We start from the raw sequence: 17,337 nt of genomic DNA on the forward strand, positions 1-17,337 counted from the left end.
ATGTGAAGTCCTATACATTTTTCATGTTCGATGTCGTGTTCTATTGCTACTAGAGCGCCGGGTTACATTATCTGTCAAATTGAATATAAAATTTTATCAGCGCGTTCGACTTGAAGTGCAGACACGGGCCTTAGTTGTCTCTGTTGAACTTCTGGTTCTGGTTGCTAGTGATTTCCATATAGAGTTTAATACAATAAGTGATTTGGGAGATGGTTACATGTCTTTTTGGTCAGTATTAAGAAAAAATCTGTGATTTTCGGTAGGATAAATGAAAAATCGGTATTTTTGGGGGCTCATCTGTGAATCGGTAGGCATATCAAAAATCGGTAGGAATACAGATAAATCGGTATTTCTGGTCACTCTGGTCATGAGCAAAAGCGCCAACTGTCAAATGTAGTTTTGACAGCGAGAGGCAGCGCTTGTTATTTAGTACAAACGTTTTTAGCACAAGAAGACAGCCATAGCCATGGCAACGGTTGTTGAAGTGATTTAAACCACAAATTTGTTTAACTGAGTTGAGGAAAAAAGTTAAGTCCGCTACCGTTCCGTTTGCTTGTCTGCTGCCTTTTCTTCAATTTTAAAATTCATATTTAAGGTAGTAAAGAATGGATGCCGAAGATTCGGTTCCGGAAAAGGAAAGTACCGACTCAGGAACGGTGCCCGCTGTACCAAAAGACGGTGCCAATCCACTGTTTCTCAATTTAGTGGAATCGGCATTGCTGGAAGGACGGTCGCATAGTATCGTCGAGAGCTTCGTGCGTGACAATCGATTCCGCAAAAAGAAGTAAGTCGAATGAACAGCAACTCACAGGGATATGAACACATTAACCTATTTTGTTTGCTCTCTGTGAAGTATCCCGTTAAACTACGCGGAGGATAAGGAAAGGATACGCATCTGTTTGAAAAATGCGGACAAGCGGATCGCGGAACTTATGCGCGATGGGCTGGAACTTATCGAGGACGTGCGTGTGGCCAGCGACAGGCACGAGGTGGAACGTCGCATGGCAGAGGCGGATATTAAGGGATGTGAGTAGAACAACTTCTGTAGCAGGTGTGAAAGTATCGTGCACGATCCTAAAACTTTCGCTAACCCTCGTTTTCATAGCCCTCCTGAGCAAGATTCATACCGAGTCGGTAGATTCGGTAGCAAAATTTCAAACCACCTTCGAAAAGTGGACCGAAATCAAAGCCCTGAAAGATCCGATGCTGATGAACGATGAGCTGCAGCTGCAGAAGAACCGCGTCGAGGAGCTGCTGAAACAGAAGGACATAATCATTGCTGAGTGCCGGAAGGAGCTGCAGGCGGCTGATGATCGGTACGCTAGGGACATTCGCAAGCAGATAGTCGATATTCAGAGTTTGGTGCATCGGGCCGATACGGAGGTGGAGGCAATGAAAAGCATTCTGAAGGAAAATTTAGATCTTATTCAAGGAACAGGTACACAGAGGCCGGAATGGGAGAGGCGTAATTGGTGGTTAAGAATTTGTTGATCAATTTCAGTTGAGGAGGAACGAGTCATCTTGCAGAATGCGGCCAATTTCAACTGGAATGACGTTTATGCAAAGCGAGCCACAAACGAACGCATCAAAGTGAAGCAAAAGAAGGAACGGGTAAGATATTGAGGAATGTCGGTTAAGAATTTTGTTGTTGAAATCAATCAATTTACTGGCAATCTCTTTCCAGTTGCTCGCAAATTTAACAGAGATAGAACAAATCGAGCTCGATTACGTTGAGACAACACGAGCCACCAGAATAAAGCTGGACAAGGACACCCAGGCGCTTGCGATTGAATTGCAAAAGATTAAAACCAACACCACGCTGAACTCGGAAAAGCTCGACTACAGCTTCCAGGTGTTGAAAAAGCGGGAAGACGAAAACCTAATGGTAAAGAACGCCCAAAAGCGTCGTCTGGCCAAGCTGCACGAAACCATCTTTACGCTGCGCAATAAGCTGAAGGACACGAAAACTACCTACTACATTGAGACGGAAAAGACGGCTAAAATGATAGAGAAGCTGCATCACAGCGTGGACCACATACGCAGTAAACTGGAATGCTCCAAGAAAGCGTACGATAAGCGGGTAAGTTACGTTAGCGTGCCACTTGCATGTTCCGAGTACGTAAGGTCTTTTGTGTTCTTGTAGGTCCGCTCGATTTGGAACTTGAATCGTGACGAATGCTTTGAAATCATCCAAAACATATCGGCCATTGATAAAATACTCGTCGAGCAGCACTTGAACCGAAAGTGGACCAATAATTTGAGTGCCATTTCGGATTTGCTGCTAAACTATGATCCACTATGCACACCGAAGCTGCCCAGCACAGCGAAAAGTAAGTATGGAGTGGTGGAATTCTATTGTTTAGTAACATCATTTTTTTTTGCGCGATCTTCCAGCAAAGCGAAGCCTTACCAACTCCAAAGAGGAACAGCAGCAACAGCAGCAGCAGAACGATTTCACGCGGTTGAAAAATTTGCTCGAACAGTCACGCTTTCTGAGTGATAAAAAGTTGGAAACGGCGTTGCAAGATCGCCAGCTCGATAGTTGCGGCATGACACTGATCTGTATGGACAATGTGCTGAATGCGCTTGGGATCGACAGCATGGATGGTGTGCGTCAACTGCAGTCCACCCACTCGGAAGTGCAGCATTTGAATGATGCGGAGGATGCATGCAGCACCTCGGATGTTAGTTGTGAGCCCATCTGCAGGACGCAGGATGTTGGGAATTCGGCAAGGATATGAATTTATTTATTTTTTACAGGTTTCTTCGGTTGATAACAGGGAGGTCGATACACACCAAAGGGCGCTTACAACGTCGCGGGATCTTTTGGCACTAAAGATGTTCTGCGAGGACGATGATGAGGCGTGAGTATTGGAAGGGGTTTCGTTTTCTCCTATTTAGAACCACAAATAGGATAAGGAGCTGTAATGATTCCAATTCCAGATTACACTCTCAAGCGGAAGTTAAAGCCGAAGCTAAGCTCACACTTACCGATACGCGTAAGTTTTGGGAGTCGTTCAAGAACATTTTCCTTCCCAATCAAATGAAAGTTTGGGATACGATGGAAGAAAGTTTGAGTAAATACTTGCAGGTATGCAGTGAGTTTTCGAATGCGCCACGCGGAGATATGAACGTTATTTTGCTTTCTTTTACCAGGTACTCCGCGAAAGGCATGCACTGGACGAGGAGTGTAGTTTCCTGCGAAAACAAAACCAAGAGCTGCAGCACATTATGCAAAAAATGTTGATCAAACCGTTGAACGACGATTTCTAGATAACGGAACACGTGCACGGTTTGAATTGGATGCTTTTCTGTAACGATTTGAATTTTTTGGGTGATTTAAAATCAAATTAATGCGTGGTGTGTAACGGTGAACTCTTTTCGCTATCTTTCATTTGAAATCTTATCGCGTGAGCAGGGTTCCAATAAAACCTAATATCGACTCATTTACTTATCAATAAATCGTTTTCAGTTTCTTCTCGCAGCGTGCTTTAGTTTTGCTGCAACGGCGGCGCGTAGACGCAAACGTCACTCCAGTAGTGATGGGTAATCCGGAGCGGAGTCATGGATCAACTCCGACTCCGGTGCGCAAAATATGACTCCGACTCCGGATCACAACCGGATTCAACTCCGGATCAGTTCGGATCAGTTTGGATCAGTCCGAATGAGTCTGGGTCACTCTGGATCACTTCTGATCAGTTCGGATCAGTCCGAATGAGTCTGAATGTCTGCGAACAGACGGCGTCCACGGGCCTGCCCACGCCGGAATGCACAGCTGATGGCATATGATTCTATCTTCACGATTAACATTAGAGGGACAGAGCTTATACCCCGAACGTGCCCGAAAGGTATGCATGCTTCACTCATCAAGATTTAAAGGCAAGGACAAGGCAAAAGAGACTAAGAAAAGTTACACGGCTACACATGTCCTCTAGACTGATCCGGAGTGATCCGGAGTGATCCGGAGTGATCCGGAGTAATCCGGAGTGATCCGGAGTGATCCTGAGTAATCCGGAGTGATCCGGAGTGATCCGGAGTGATCCGGAGTGATCCTGAGTAATCCGGAGTGATCCGGAGTGATCCGGAGTGATCCGGAGTGACTGATCCGGACTCGGAGTCGATGAGTCCGGAGGTCTGCTCGTGCACCCCCCCCTCCCCCCGCCGGTAAAACAGTCCGGAGTAACTCCAAGTCCGACTCCGAGGGGTATCGGAGTCGGATCAATCCGACTCCGGTAAAAAATCGTATTTACCCATCACTACACTCCAGTCGCTTGCGTTTGTGTGCGTGCGTTGTTTACATCGAATGGAAAGAAAGAGATGTCAGGTTGACGTTTGCAAAGGGAGATGAAAAAAAAAACACAAATCAACAGAAAAAAGTGGGCGCTGTTGGTTGGTTTCCAGTTTGTGGCAAAAATTATCCCAAAAATCGTGAAAAAAGAAAGCGCAAACGGATCGGCAATAGTTGTACCCAGCGGTTAAAATTCACTTCAACATTCCAGCACAGTTCCATGGATGCCATAAACAAGATTTATTCGTCCGTTTCACAGACGGTCTCCACCCTGTCGGCCGTATTCCTGGGGAATCCTCTCACCAAGGACTATGATATCGCTGAACATATTGGATCCGCAGGGACAGGTAATGTGATGGATGTGTGGTGTGCGGGGTGCCATTCCTTAAACAACGACTGTCGTTGTTTATGTTGGATCATACGGAACGTTCGTGCTGATCGAAGAATGAATCATCCGAGTTCCGTGGTTTGGCAAGCCACCTCACCATCAACGTTGATAACACAGTGCTCACACTTTTCTGTTTCTCTCCCTTCCTTCCCCTTCAGAGCTGGTGTGGAAAATCTACACCGGCAGCAAACGCACGACGAAGGAGGTGGCCTCCATATTTGTGTTCGACAAGAAGCAGCTAGAGCTGTTTACCAAAGACGAGCGGGAAGAGATCTGCGAAAACATACGGCGCGGCGTGGTGCAGCTGACGAAGATACGCCACCCACAGGTACTGACGGTGCAGCACGCGATGGAGGAAAGCCGCGATACGATCGCGTTCGCCACCGAGCCCGTGGTGGCCAGCCTGGCCAATCTGCTCGGCAACACGACGAACGTTTCCAACACCGGGCTGCTGGCGGAGTACAAGCTGTCCGAGTTCGACACCAAGTTTGGCATCTTCGAGCTGATCAAGGGCATCCGGTTTCTGCACGACGAGGTGCAGCTGGTGCATCGGCATCTCTGCACGGAAAACATCATCGTCAACAAGCAGGGCGTGTGGAAGCTGTTTGGGTTTGGATTTTGCTGGAGCAAAAGGGCGCCCGGGACACCGGTGGGGAACCATCCCTTCAAAAGCCGGCTGTTGGGCAACCCGGGCTCGAAGTGGACGGCCCCGGAGTTGATACTGGAAAACACCTGTAACGATTCGACCGATATTTATTCTTTAGGTAGTGTGACACAAGGCGACAGCTTCACTTATTGAAGGGCTTGTATTAATGTTTGTAATCCCGTTTAAGGTATTTTAATTTATACAATTTATACACGGGAAAACATTCCCTCCCCTGACGCCTCGTCGGATCTGTACGGGTACAAGCAGTCCGTCACCAAGCTTAGCAATCAAGGACCACCGAAGCTGACCGCGATCCCGGAATCGCTGCGATCGGAGGTGAAGAAAATGCTTAGCGTCAATCCTCAGGCTCGACCGACGCTGCAGTCGTTAACTCAGGTAAGTGGGCGGATAGACCGACGGCCCTTCCTCTAATCGAAATCGAATACAACACGAACGTAATCCATTCCCTCTCTGCAGATTTCATACTTCTGTGACCAATATGTGCAATGTTTAGACAGTTTGGAAACGCTATTTCCGAAGGATAACTTAGAAAAGTCCGAATTCTACAAGCGGCTCGCCACCATCATCGGCGACATTCCGCACCGGGTGCGGCTGTATCGCATCCTGCCCCTGCTGGTGAAAGAGTTCGTCAACTGTTCGATGATACCGTTCGTGCTGACGAACATTCTCACCATCACGGCGAGCTGTACGAGGGCCGAGTACATGCAGCACGTCAGTTCCCATCTGCGGCCGGTCATGCTGCTGGACGAGCCGGTTCAAATAATGCTGATCTTTTTCCAAAACCTCGACGTGCTGCTGAAGGTGTGCCCGTCGGAGGAGATACGGGCGAGCGTGCTGCCGCTCGTCTACAAAGCGCTCGAATCGAAATCGCAACAAATCCAGGAGCTTTGCCTTTCGATCATCCCGTCCGTGGTGGTGCATCTGGACAAGGCCACGATCAAGGGTGGGCTGGTGCCGCGCATTAAGACGCTCTGCTCCGGCACGAACCTGGTGTCGGTGCGGGTGAAATGTTTGCTCTGCCTGGGGCAGCTGGCACCGAAAATCGACAAGTGGGTCATGATCGACGATATCGTGTCGTACCTTCCGTCCGTGAATTGTCGCGAGCCGGCCGTTATCATGGCGATTGTTGGTAAGTGTTTCTGCCATCGGGCGGGCCCGGTTGGTGTGCACAAAATTGCATTTTCCCTTTTTCGGCTTGCAGGTGTCTATAAAATATCGTTCAACACGGATGGGCTAGGCATACCGAAGGATGTGCTTGCCTGCAAGGTGCTACCCCATCTCTTCCCGATGACCATCGTGAATGGGCTTTCGCTGCAGCAGTTCAATGCCATCATTGCACTGATCAAGGAGTTTACGCGCAAGATTGAGGACGAGCAGGGGGATAAGCTGGGCAGCAAGGCGGGTTCCATTTCGTCCAGTACCAGCAGCAGTAGCAGCTTGCAGGAAAAACAGCAATCCGAACTGCAGCAGTCCTTTGGTAGCTTAGGGTTTGGTAGTGGCAACGATCTGTATGGGGATTTTATGCAATCACCAGCGTCACCAGTTCCCAAACAAACGGCTCAATCGACGGCACAGCAGCAGCAGCAACAACAACAACAGCGGAAAGCAGGTGGCGGTCCAATGAAGCTACAACTGAAACCACTTCAACCCCAAAGGTAAAGAATGAGCTTAGTAAGTTTGTTATCCTCATTATTAATGTACTTAAAATTAATTTAATTTCAGCAATTTGAATTGGAGCGTATCTCCGATGACAGCGACCGCAAAGGAAAACAGCAACAACTACAATCTATTTACACAGCAACAGCAGCAACAGAATGTTTCCTCCACGCTACAAAACAAAGTCCCTCCGCCGGCCATCGCAATGCCCATGATGGCACCACAAGCAGCAGCACCCGCAGCATCCATGGCTTCCAACATGTGGATGAACAACAATGGTTCGACGGGGTTAACGAAGCGGCTCGAGCTGACCTCCCCGACCAACAGCAGCAGCAGCAACCCGTACGGACAGTTGCAACCGCTCATTCCCACTCCCTCGCAGACGGGCGGCAAGGCGTCGGCCAAATCGGCCACCAGTCCAATGCTCTCGAAGGAGGACATTATGGAGTTTTTGCAAAAGTAAATTCACTGCAGCGCATCCGCATAGAACCGGCTTACACATTGTTCGACTTACGCGCACCCAGCTTTGTTCAACTGTTCAACTGCACCACGTGTTGTTTGGTTTGGAGCGAGGGAGACTCTCTCACTTCCATGTTCACTAATTGTACGCGGCACTTCACACATACATTCAGTATCTAGAGCTACAGTAATAAAAAAGAAAACCATTTGATGCCGTATTCCGTATTCTTTCTTGTTATTCTGTTATTTTTCCCCCCAAAAAAGGGAATTGAAAGGAGACGGTTTTAAGAGTTTTAAATTGTTTCGCCTATTTTGTAGACGTTCACCCTTCTACATCCTTACAAAATGGGTCGATTCGAAGTTTTATTATTTGATCGCCTTAGGAACCCTTTTGTCTTGCGGCCTCAGACAAAGAGCATGAAAAATAATAAGAAACTAATGTAAGAAGCAATAAACCTAAAAGCTACAACAAAATTTATTCCAACAGCCTTTCGCGTTGCATGTATGGTTCCGTTCCGCCAGCACTTCCAGCACGTCCAGTGTTCCCACCCATTTTGCTGTGGGCTGGATAACTCTCTTTGCATGGGTGGTGGTTGTGTTTTGTTTGTCCTTTCCTTCGCGTTTCCTTGTTTGCCGCAATCGCTAACTTAATTTGCCTAAGAAGTTCGTTCGCCTGCCCACACGCGCCCGTTTTCTATTAGAGTAATTTCTTCCTCCCCAGTAATGCTGCTCCTGGCCGCGCAGTTCTGCGTTCTAATTTTTGTATGTTTGTTGGTTTTCGGTTTTGCACAATGCCAGCATTTCGAATGCATGCTGTCTGATGCACGAGGCTACAGAGCTACTGTCGCTAACACTACGGTTATATCGTCTGGTTTTCCACCTAGTAGAAAGAGAAAGAGAGAGAGATAGTGGAACAAGGAAAGCCACACACACACACACACAAAATTAGTACGGGGAAATAGCTGTTAAATGGTTAAAATAAGTAATACATACCCATTGCATTGATATTATTTCTCCTAGCGTTTACGGAAAAGGGCGATAGAAACTTACTATCGAACGACAGCGATCTTGCCATTAGCGCAATCGAATTTGCACACATCTGTAACTTGACTTGATCGTTTTCTCCTTCCACCTGCAATGAGGAAAATTTTAGGATTAATTTGCAATCAAGTTTGCTAAAATAATGTATTTTCAAACAACGAGAATGTGTGTATAAGAGGATACGTAAAAAATGATTAAAATTGCAAAAAAAAAAAACTACTGAACTGTATATATGAAGATCAAGTGCTGATTAGGATGTTCCAATAACAATAAACAAACAACAGAGTGAAAAATACAACCGAATTGCAGGGTTAGTCAACCATGTCGGTCATTTGTTTGCCTTCAATGCCACTAAACATGTAAAAAAATGACTTCATTAATAAAAACATTAGGCAAAATGCCGTCGATTACTAAAATAGCAACATTGTTGCTCTTTTTCTCTCTCTTTCTCTGTCTCTCTGTTCTTTTCTTTGCACCGTAAATGAACAAAAACGATTACTAATTACCGTACGCTTGCATCACGTGCCTAGAGGGGGCGCACTCATCCTCATTTCATCTACCAACCGCGCACTACCCCACATGACGGTGGTGGTGGTGAAACTACTACTACTACTACTACTACTACTACTACTACTACTACTACTACTACTACTACTACTACTACTACTACTACTACAATACTACTACTACTACTACTACTACATCAACTTACCCGCTGGAGAGTGTCGACTAGCAGCTTGATCGGTACATTATCAAACACACCGTCCGTGGCGACGAGTATGACGTCCCCGTTGCACACGGGAAAGGTGGTCGTGTTGGCCGACTCGGGCCTATCGCTCAACACATCGGTATGGCCGGGCGGGGGTAGGGAGAGCTGGAACGGGGTGTTGAAGTAGTGCTGCTGCTCCTCGCTGCGATGCACTATTTCACCCTTGCGCACTATGATGAAGCCGCTGTCGCCGATGTTGGCCGTGTAAATGCTACTGTCTTCGCGATTAAACACCACTATACAGGCAGTACTGCTACCTGTGGGACGAGACGGAATGGAGGCGAAAGAGGGTTCACTATTTAATCTTGATGCAGCCCAGATGTGCAACCATCACACCGCCCAACTATGGGCCGAAACCGCCCGGAGGGCGGTGTTGTGCAAAAATATGAAATGGTCACGGTCACAACCACAAATACATACACACTCACACGCACACGTGCGGTACGGTATTTTGCTTTCGCTCGCACGCGATTACCAGAGCGAGAGGGCACATGATATTTGCTTGTTCGTGAGTGACACGGTTCGCCATCGAAACGGTCCCCCTTACCCAGAATGCATTTCCTGTTGTCCTGCAGTTCCCGAAATCCGGACGCAATCAGGTTCACTGGCTTGATGGGATCGAAGCGGGAAAACTTTACCAATCGTTCGCAGTTCCTCATCAGCACCATCGCGAACTCGCCCGGATCAATTCCATAACTGCGCCATCCGCCGACCCCATCAGCGACACCTGTCAGATGGTGAGCGAGAGCAGAAGTAGAAGAAGGGAGAGGGTGAGAAAAAAACATCATGTAATGCTGTGCGCGGGGGGTCCAGTCTGGTCCTGGCCTGGTCTTTACTTACCGAGGACGTCGGCTGTTTTGGTGTTGGCGATGAACCACGCATCGTCCCCCATCTTACCAGGCTTGTACTTTGACTGGGCCAGGTTCTTCGGGAAGCCACTGACGACGGAGATGAAGCGCGAGTAGGTGCGGGGCTTGTTTTCCGCAGTGGCGCTTGCAGCTTGCCAATTCTGGTGCAACGCTCGAGAAAGCCATCGTGTCGTCCAGGATCGCATTATTTTGGGAGGGTGCGTGAAAGGATTACTGAATCATGGGCAGCCCACTAGCGGACACACACACACACGCACGCGGACACGGCCGAAAGAAGCGAAAATTGCACCAAGAATCGTAAACAAAACTTTGGACCACTCGTGCTAATTCTTTATTCACTCTGGGCTGGAAGGCAGGTCGGTTCATGGGTAGGGCATCGTGACATGTTCGCTGTCACGTGACGTTTTGACAGTTGAACGCAAAGGTACGAAAAGGTCTTTTGGTTTTGGACCGATATTTAAACAAAACGAGTAGCGTTAAACATGGGAGTTTCTTAAATTATGTAAAAAATAATACAGAATGCGAAAAGATTGCACAAGAAAAATTATATCCTTCATTTTGTTTCTGCTAAAATGTCACATTATTGTGATGCACGTACCCTGCAAATTCAACTGCCAAAACGTGACAGGCTCCCAAACGGGGCACGGGCTTTGTTTATCAACATTGCACAGACCAAATTCACAAGTTTCACAACGCGAAAAAATGCCCGCAATCGAAGCTACAATTAAAAGCCAGGGCGCTACCGAGGCGGTCACACAAGAGGTCACGGGCAGCAACATGAGTGAGCTGATTTCAAGCATCAAAGTGGTAAAGGATTCGTTGAACGATCTGCTCACCGCGATTGTGGTACGGGATGCGAGCTCGGGTAGTGCACGAAAGGAACGCACGGAAGAAGGTAATGTTCATGTTCCGGTCTGGAAGTAACAAACGAAATCCGTGTTGCATGTCGTTAAGTAAGCTTTCCGTTACCGTTTTTAGCTACAGAAGAGGGAGCAGCTGATGGTGAAAGTAGTGATGAACCGGAAGAGGGCGACAGAGAATCCAACAAGCGGCAGAAGGTGTAGACCGTAGAACAGCTTTCAAAGTGCGACCTAAAGCGATAGCGATAGCATTTTTGAATTATACCGGTTTCAGTTGTATGTAAGTGTGCCTTTTTGAATTGACCATGTTTTGAAAGCAGGCAGCATGCGACCGGTGCGCGCATGTCGCCACCGACCTGCCGTTGCTAGGACACAATTTTCGGAGGCGTCAAACAAGTGGCTCAAAGTACGGAATAAGAATGCGAAATTGTTTCCTCTAAAATCCACAATAAAAGTTAACTAACGAATTAACATTACGCACATCGGTATGTGTGATCTATCGAAGCCTAATTTTCATTCGACCGAATCGTCCGAGAGTGAAGATGTTAGCGACACCACAACTAGGGGTAAGTGCTGGAATCCTCCAACTACCTCTTCAACCTCCCGACCAAAGCTTGAGCAAGAGTAACCAATTCCCCTTCACGCAGCATCGACGACCGAATCTCACAGTCAGCTCGGCCCGAAAGCCATGTTCAACGAGATGGAAAGTGGTATGATAAACATCGTAATCGAGGAAGCGACATACAAGCTGATCGTCATCAACCGGGATGGGGACAAAACGAGCGCCCCGATCGTACGGAAGCCGCCGATGCACGTCCGCTTCGATCCGTCGTACAAGAACCAGCTGCTGAGCGAAAATATGGTCGTCGATTTGGCGATGGGAAAAATGATTCTCGTAAAGCTGCAGAATGACATGTAGGGAATCGTTGCATGGGTTTTTGTTAACGGCAAATTAAATTACTTGTGACTAATGTTTCGCAATCCCCCACTATTGCAGCTCCAATTTACGCAAGCTGCTGTCGGACACGCACACGGAGATGGCGGAGTTCGGTACGTTCGAAACGCTGCAAACCTTCATGGACAACGACATCCAAAGCGAACAGGAGGAGCTAATTCTGATCCGGGACAGTATCTTGAATGAGAAAAAGCTGAAAATACTGCAAACCCAGCTCGAGGGCGTCAACCGTGAGTGCAAGAACGTGCTGAAGCAGCTCGACGACGAAATATTCGACCTGGAGACGAAGCTCAAGGACGCACGGATTGAGAACGACATCAAGACGAAGCTGGTCCAGCAGTGGGAGCGTACCCGGCACGAGCAGGCGCGCATCATCATCGAGGGCAAGGAGAACGAACTCGCGCACACGGCCACACTGACGAAAGCGAACATTGAGCGCGAGTTGCGGCTGAAAAGCGAAATCGATGGTAAGGAAGGCTTGCTAGAGAAGTGGGAACCATTTATGCCATGTTTCATTCCATTCCCGGATGTTAGTGTACATCAACTACTGCATCGATCAGATCAGTGAAAAGATCGCCTTTTGGACGGATAAGTACCAGCGGGAGATAAAGGCGCTGGATGCACAGATTGCCGAGCACAAGGACAAGATCGTGAACCTGAAGGTGCAGTTCGAGGAGATGACGATACTGTTCAAGCATCGCGAGAAGGATCTGAAAATTTGTGCCGAGTTTATGAAGGAGCGGGAGCAGCAGCTAGCACTCGCCAACAAGCAGATGCGTTCGGCGATCAAAATCCAGTCTTGGTGGCGCGGCACGATGGTCCGCAAGGGGTTGGGACAGTTTAAGCGCAAGAAAAAGCAAAAGCCCCAGAAGGCACCGAAGAAGGGAAAGAAGGGAAAGTAAGGTGAATGAGAATGAGTGAAAGGTAAGGTCACCTTTTCTTAAACAACGCTATCGCTATCTCTTTATAATCTAGCTATCGATGATAAAGATTTGCAACATGTAATTTGTCCTTTTAATTGCTTAGATCAACAATGTAAAACTTCGAGGCGTTTAAAAACCTCTTTGGCTCAACCAGACGACTGGACGAGACCATTGGACATTCTTTCTGCTTCGTCTTTTAAAACGTGGTATTGTCAGCGCGTTGGCGAATCGTCTGATCGCGCCAAAAAGGTTTGGTAAACGCCTCGAAGTTTTACAAACAAGTTTGTTGGATCAACAAGACTGAAGAGCTTTTCAAGTCACAGCAGTAGAGTATATTTCCTAAGGACAGAAACACAGAAAGAAACGCACCATTATTACACCATAAACATAAATAAGAAAACCATACAGGGATCATCTGATTGGATATGGATATTACGTTTATTTTTCAATTCATTTTTTGTACCTTGAACATTTGCACTCAAACCACGTGAAGAAAACGACAAAGGGAAGTACAGTAATACTTTAATTTCCGTGAGCACGTGTCTTGGTATGTGAATAGGCATGCCATTAAATGACCCATAGACATAGTGAAATCGTAGAGCGAAGCGCAATTGCAACTTGCAATTAATTTTGGGATTTTAAGCCACCAGACATGGTCGATTGATCTGCCAATGAAGGTTGCCCTCACTATCATTAAAGAACTGAATCCAACGTCCGTTAATGAGTGCGCTAGAAGCCTCTAGTTGAGCATTCGAAACCAGTTTTATGTTTTTTTTATCATTTCATTGTGTTTTGTACATGATCTTTCCAATAAAAAAAAACTCCAAGCTTTGTTGAATACAATTCAATAAAGCATTTCGTACGGAATTCGTGGGAAACTGTGTAAAAAATATGCTTTTTTAAATCCATTATACATAAAATCGTAAGATGCCAGCATTATTAAAACATCGCGGCAAGTTTAGTACATCGAATTGCAACTCATAATGATGAAACGAGTTTTTAACGGCCAATCATGTAATTGAGATTACGTTGAAGAGCAGTTTTTGTAATCACTCTACGGAAAACGTTCAAATCATCTGAGGTCAAAAGCAGTATGGCAGGAACTATAGGCACGTTTGTAAAAAAATAATAATACAAAAAAATATAATTGCGACATTACATTGTAATCGTTTTATTGATTTTGTAATAACTATCCATAATAACAAAAACTGGCTACATTACAGGGGTTTCCCCGATAACCAATAACCAATAACCTGACCAATAAGGTCAGTTCCCATGATTTTTTGGTGCATTCCCACGATTTTTTGGTCGTATCCCATAGATTTTTGGTTCGTTCCCATAATTTATTGGTATTTTGCGATTGGATATCCATACAATTTGACCAAAAAATTCTGGGAAACGACCAAAAAACCGTGGGAACGCACCAAAAAAATATGGGAACCAACCAAAAATTGGTGGGAACCGACCACTAAATCGTGAGAAACCCTGTATATCATGGAAACCCTGTATCTGTTTGTAAGATAAAATACTATTTAAAATAAAATCCTATTTTCTTATTTAAATTCGCTGATATCTGGTGTTTTTGGTGATAATGAAAGTACTAGCTAGATGTTGGTATCCTATCAATTTGACTATTTAACAAAACGGAACGTGAAAAAACACCAAATATACACTTAAAAACCATTAAATGAGACACCTGATCGCACAATCGCTGGCAAGAATATACGATTAATTAATTAATCTTTTCCGTTAGCTAACCACACACAGCATATAGCGTGCATGTTTCTAGACAATTACGCTGTGCATGTAGCATATCTGCGGTGAATTTATCACACCAATAAAAGGAGCTTGTTCCGCGTTCGAATTCGCTCCCGAACTGCAGAGGGGCAACGGACTACCATTGTTTCCAAGGTGGCTAAACGGCGTCCGCCGATTGAACGTCGGGACGAGCTGGTTAATTATTTTCCAATAGTACCGATGCATGATTAACACGTTGCGTGTGCTACGGCGCGTGCAATAGCGTGCTTAGGGCGTCAGCGTGTGGAGTCCTCCGATTCCTCGCCCATTAAATACGCACGACAGATAGCACGTTCCGCGCACGATGTAGTAAGTGCCGTTAGTGATTGGGGATGTTTACATCATGAAAAAATCGTCGAGCAGCGGGCCAGATTGCAGGCCGCGTGTCAAGTACGTTACCCACACTGTGGCAGGTAGTAGTAGCAGCAGCATTGGCGTAATTAACACCTCTTTGCTGCAAAAGGGCGGAAGCATTCTCACGCCGTACAGGACCAGAACCGGGGTTGGGTTGCACCGCCCCCTAGCACTCAAAGGGGGCATCGATCGGCCGCACAGTGCCGCCAGTAGCATGCGTTGTGTGTGAATTAATTGCACCTAATGGTGGTGCTGCTTATCAATCAAAGGGCCGAGGGTTGATCGCTAGGGTGTATGCGGCCGATGGAATTTCATTGTGATGTAATCGAACGAGATAAACTGTGTAGAAATTATAGCAAAAAAAAAAGGTTCTGATCTTAGATCTGGCCAATTGCACGAGTGCCTGGTACGAGGTATTATGACGCATATATTTCTCTCCAAATATCACAAAAAACGGGATCGCCTCCCCACATTCACCGCTGCTCCAACCGTATCAGATGTTTCGTGTTGAGCTTCATCACCAGCGATAGGGAGAGCTTAATATCGCGCAGCTTGATGTCGGTCGAGATGCGATACTGGCGCACGACATGGCACAGCAAGATCTTCATCGACAGCCAGCCATACTTCATGCCGATACAGTTCCGCGGTCCCTGACTAAACGGGATGAACGCGTACGGATGGCGCTGGGCGCACCGTTCCGGCAGGAAGTTGTCCGGGTTGAAGGTTTCCGCGTCCGGGCCCCAGATCGTTTTGTCGCGGTGCATCTTCAGGAAGGGAATCAGCACGAAGCAGCCGACCGGGAGGGTGACGTCCTGCGCCTGCACCTCTTTCATCGGCGTGCGGGCGATCAGGCCCGTAATGGGCAGCAGACGCATCGTTTCCTTCAGGAACATCTCCAGCAGCGTCAGCTTGGTGAGATCCTCGTACGAGACTGGACCGTGCGGTACGACGTCCATGATTTCCTGGTACACCTTCTCCTGCCAGTCCGGGTACATGCCGAGCGTGAGCAGGGTGTTGGAGAGGGCCTGGGCGGACGTATCGTTGCCACCGAACATCATCGTATCGATGTGCTGCTGGAAGCCGTCCTCGTCGATGCCGTTGGCCGGATCGTGTGCGATCTCCTCCAGCCGCTCGATGAAGATTTTCGCCTTCGGCAGCTCCTGGTTTTCCTCCGGATCGGAGTCCTGCTGGTATTCGGCCTTCGTTGGTTTGGTCTCGCTCAGCAGGGCCTGTCGCATGGTTATTATCTTGCGAGAGAAAAAAAAACATTATTATTATGAAAGGTATCTTTTATAAACTGCTCTCCTCTGCCATACCTTTCGTGACATCTGTTTGAAGCTCTTGAATCGGACCTCCTCCTCTCGGAAGGCCGCCGTCATGCGGTAGACACAATCCGGATGCAGCCAGGCCTTGTAGATACGCTCAAAGCAGTTGGTAAACATTCTGCGGGACGAAAAGGACATACAGACAGGTGCTATTAGATCCTTCGTCCACCCAAGCAACCCGTACCACGACAGGCCCTCACACTCACTGTATAGCGTTGCTGGTGTATTCCTCCAGCACCTCCCGCTTCTCGACGCTCAGGTCCGCCCCGAGCGTGGTGGACGAGATGGTGACCAGCGTGTAGCGGGCCAGCAGCCTATGCACATCGAAACACTCGCCCGACACTTGGCCCGCAAGCTCGCGGGTAAATTGGTCCGCCTTGGCGTTAAGCGTCGGCACGAAGCTTTTCAGGGCGGCCGGCGAAAAGGACGCGTTGAGCAGCTTGCGATGCCGCCTCCACTGGTCCGCCGGTGCCCCGAACAGCCCCTTGCTGAGCCGAAAAAAGTCGTACATGAACGGTTTCTGCACGCAGTCGGGCGAGCTCAGCACGTCCTGCACCATTTCCGGCCGATCGACGACGACCAGCAGGAAGGGCCCGAGCCAGGCACGCATCGGCGACGGAAGGTGATGCATCAGCTCCATCAGGTGCGTTACCAGCTCGAGCGGAGATTTGCCGATCGTGAGCAGGATGCTGCCGATGAGCGGATAGTCGAACGGGCCCGGTATGCGTTCGGCCAGCTCGTACAGCCGCTTGCGCGTACGGCGAAAGTTAACGTAGTACACCAGGGCGAACACGCCGATAAACACAAGCACTATCATGGTGGCGTTGGGTAAACACACACATAAACGGTTTAACGAGCGTCAAATTATTTAAATTCCTCCTATAGGCACGTGCCGAACGCGATTGCGGCTCCACACTCTCCGGATAGCTGCAGCACCGCTGGTGAACTGAAAATTGTGCCATCGGAGAAGCTCGTTTTTATACGAC

The 17,337-nt window shown here is 47.6% G+C and overlaps 5 protein-coding genes across 6 annotated transcripts; 3 read left to right on the plus strand and 2 right to left on the minus strand.

The window, feature by feature from the left end:
• Positions 1-467: 467 nt before the first annotated feature.
• On the plus strand, positions 468-3,471 carry LOC121590611 (dynein regulatory complex protein 1 homolog). Its single transcript, XM_041910423.1, has 10 exons — positions 468-784; positions 854-1,026; positions 1,106-1,438; positions 1,502-1,611; positions 1,685-2,080; positions 2,144-2,330; positions 2,395-2,684; positions 2,761-2,864; positions 2,944-3,091; positions 3,157-3,471. Exons 1-10 carry the CDS (start codon positions 606-608, stop codon positions 3,271-3,273), a joined length of 2,037 nt encoding a protein of 678 aa, XP_041766357.1. The 5' UTR covers positions 468-605; the 3' UTR covers positions 3,274-3,471.
• An 872-nt stretch (positions 3,472-4,343) lies between these two features.
• On the plus strand, positions 4,344-7,676 carry LOC121588469 (SCY1-like protein 2). The gene is made up of 6 exons (XM_041906445.1): positions 4,344-4,635; positions 4,835-5,440; positions 5,510-5,718; positions 5,800-6,472; positions 6,545-6,998; positions 7,066-7,676. Exons 1-6 carry the CDS (start codon positions 4,509-4,511, stop codon positions 7,460-7,462), a joined length of 2,466 nt encoding a protein of 821 aa, XP_041762379.1. The 5' UTR covers positions 4,344-4,508; the 3' UTR covers positions 7,463-7,676.
• Positions 7,677-7,899: 223 nt separating this feature from the next.
• Positions 7,900-10,498, minus strand: LOC121588471 (protein phosphatase PTC7 homolog). Its single transcript, XM_041906448.1, has 5 exons — positions 10,109-10,498; positions 9,816-9,995; positions 9,212-9,525; positions 8,452-8,590; positions 7,900-8,338 (listed from the first exon to the last, which is right to left on the minus strand). Exons 1-5 carry the CDS (start codon positions 10,320-10,322, stop codon positions 8,289-8,291), a joined length of 897 nt encoding a protein of 298 aa, XP_041762382.1. The 5' UTR covers positions 10,323-10,498; the 3' UTR covers positions 7,900-8,288.
• A 244-nt stretch (positions 10,499-10,742) lies between these two features.
• On the plus strand, positions 10,743-14,421 carry LOC121588470 (dynein regulatory complex protein 9-like). Of its 2 annotated transcripts, none has more exons than XM_041906447.1 (5): positions 10,743-11,032; positions 11,122-11,563; positions 11,645-11,912; positions 11,995-12,419; positions 12,487-14,421. In XM_041906447.1, the coding sequence occupies exons 2-5, from the start codon at positions 11,485-11,487 to the stop codon at positions 12,852-12,854; spliced, it is 1,140 nt and encodes a 379-aa protein (XP_041762381.1). In that variant the 5' UTR covers positions 10,743-11,032; positions 11,122-11,484; the 3' UTR covers positions 12,855-14,421. The 2 variants fall into 2 exon arrangements, with proteins under 2 accessions (XP_041762381.1, XP_041762380.1); XM_041906446.1 differs by having other exon boundaries at positions 10,744-11,032; positions 11,116-11,563.
• A 977-nt stretch (positions 14,422-15,398) lies between these two features.
• On the minus strand, positions 15,399-17,279 carry LOC121589052 (cytochrome P450 4C1-like). The gene is made up of 3 exons (XM_041907620.1): positions 16,558-17,279; positions 16,343-16,469; positions 15,399-16,273 (listed from the first exon to the last, which is right to left on the minus strand). The coding sequence occupies exons 1-3, from the start codon at positions 17,166-17,168 to the stop codon at positions 15,500-15,502; spliced, it is 1,512 nt and encodes a 503-aa protein (XP_041763554.1). The 5' UTR covers positions 17,169-17,279; the 3' UTR covers positions 15,399-15,499.
• Positions 17,280-17,337: the final 58 nt, after the last annotated feature.

This window comes from Anopheles merus, chromosome 2R, assembly GCF_017562075.2.
Source record: "Anopheles merus strain MAF chromosome 2R, AmerM5.1, whole genome shotgun sequence".
In the NCBI taxonomy this organism is placed as follows: domain Eukaryota; kingdom Metazoa; phylum Arthropoda; class Insecta; order Diptera; family Culicidae; genus Anopheles; species Anopheles merus.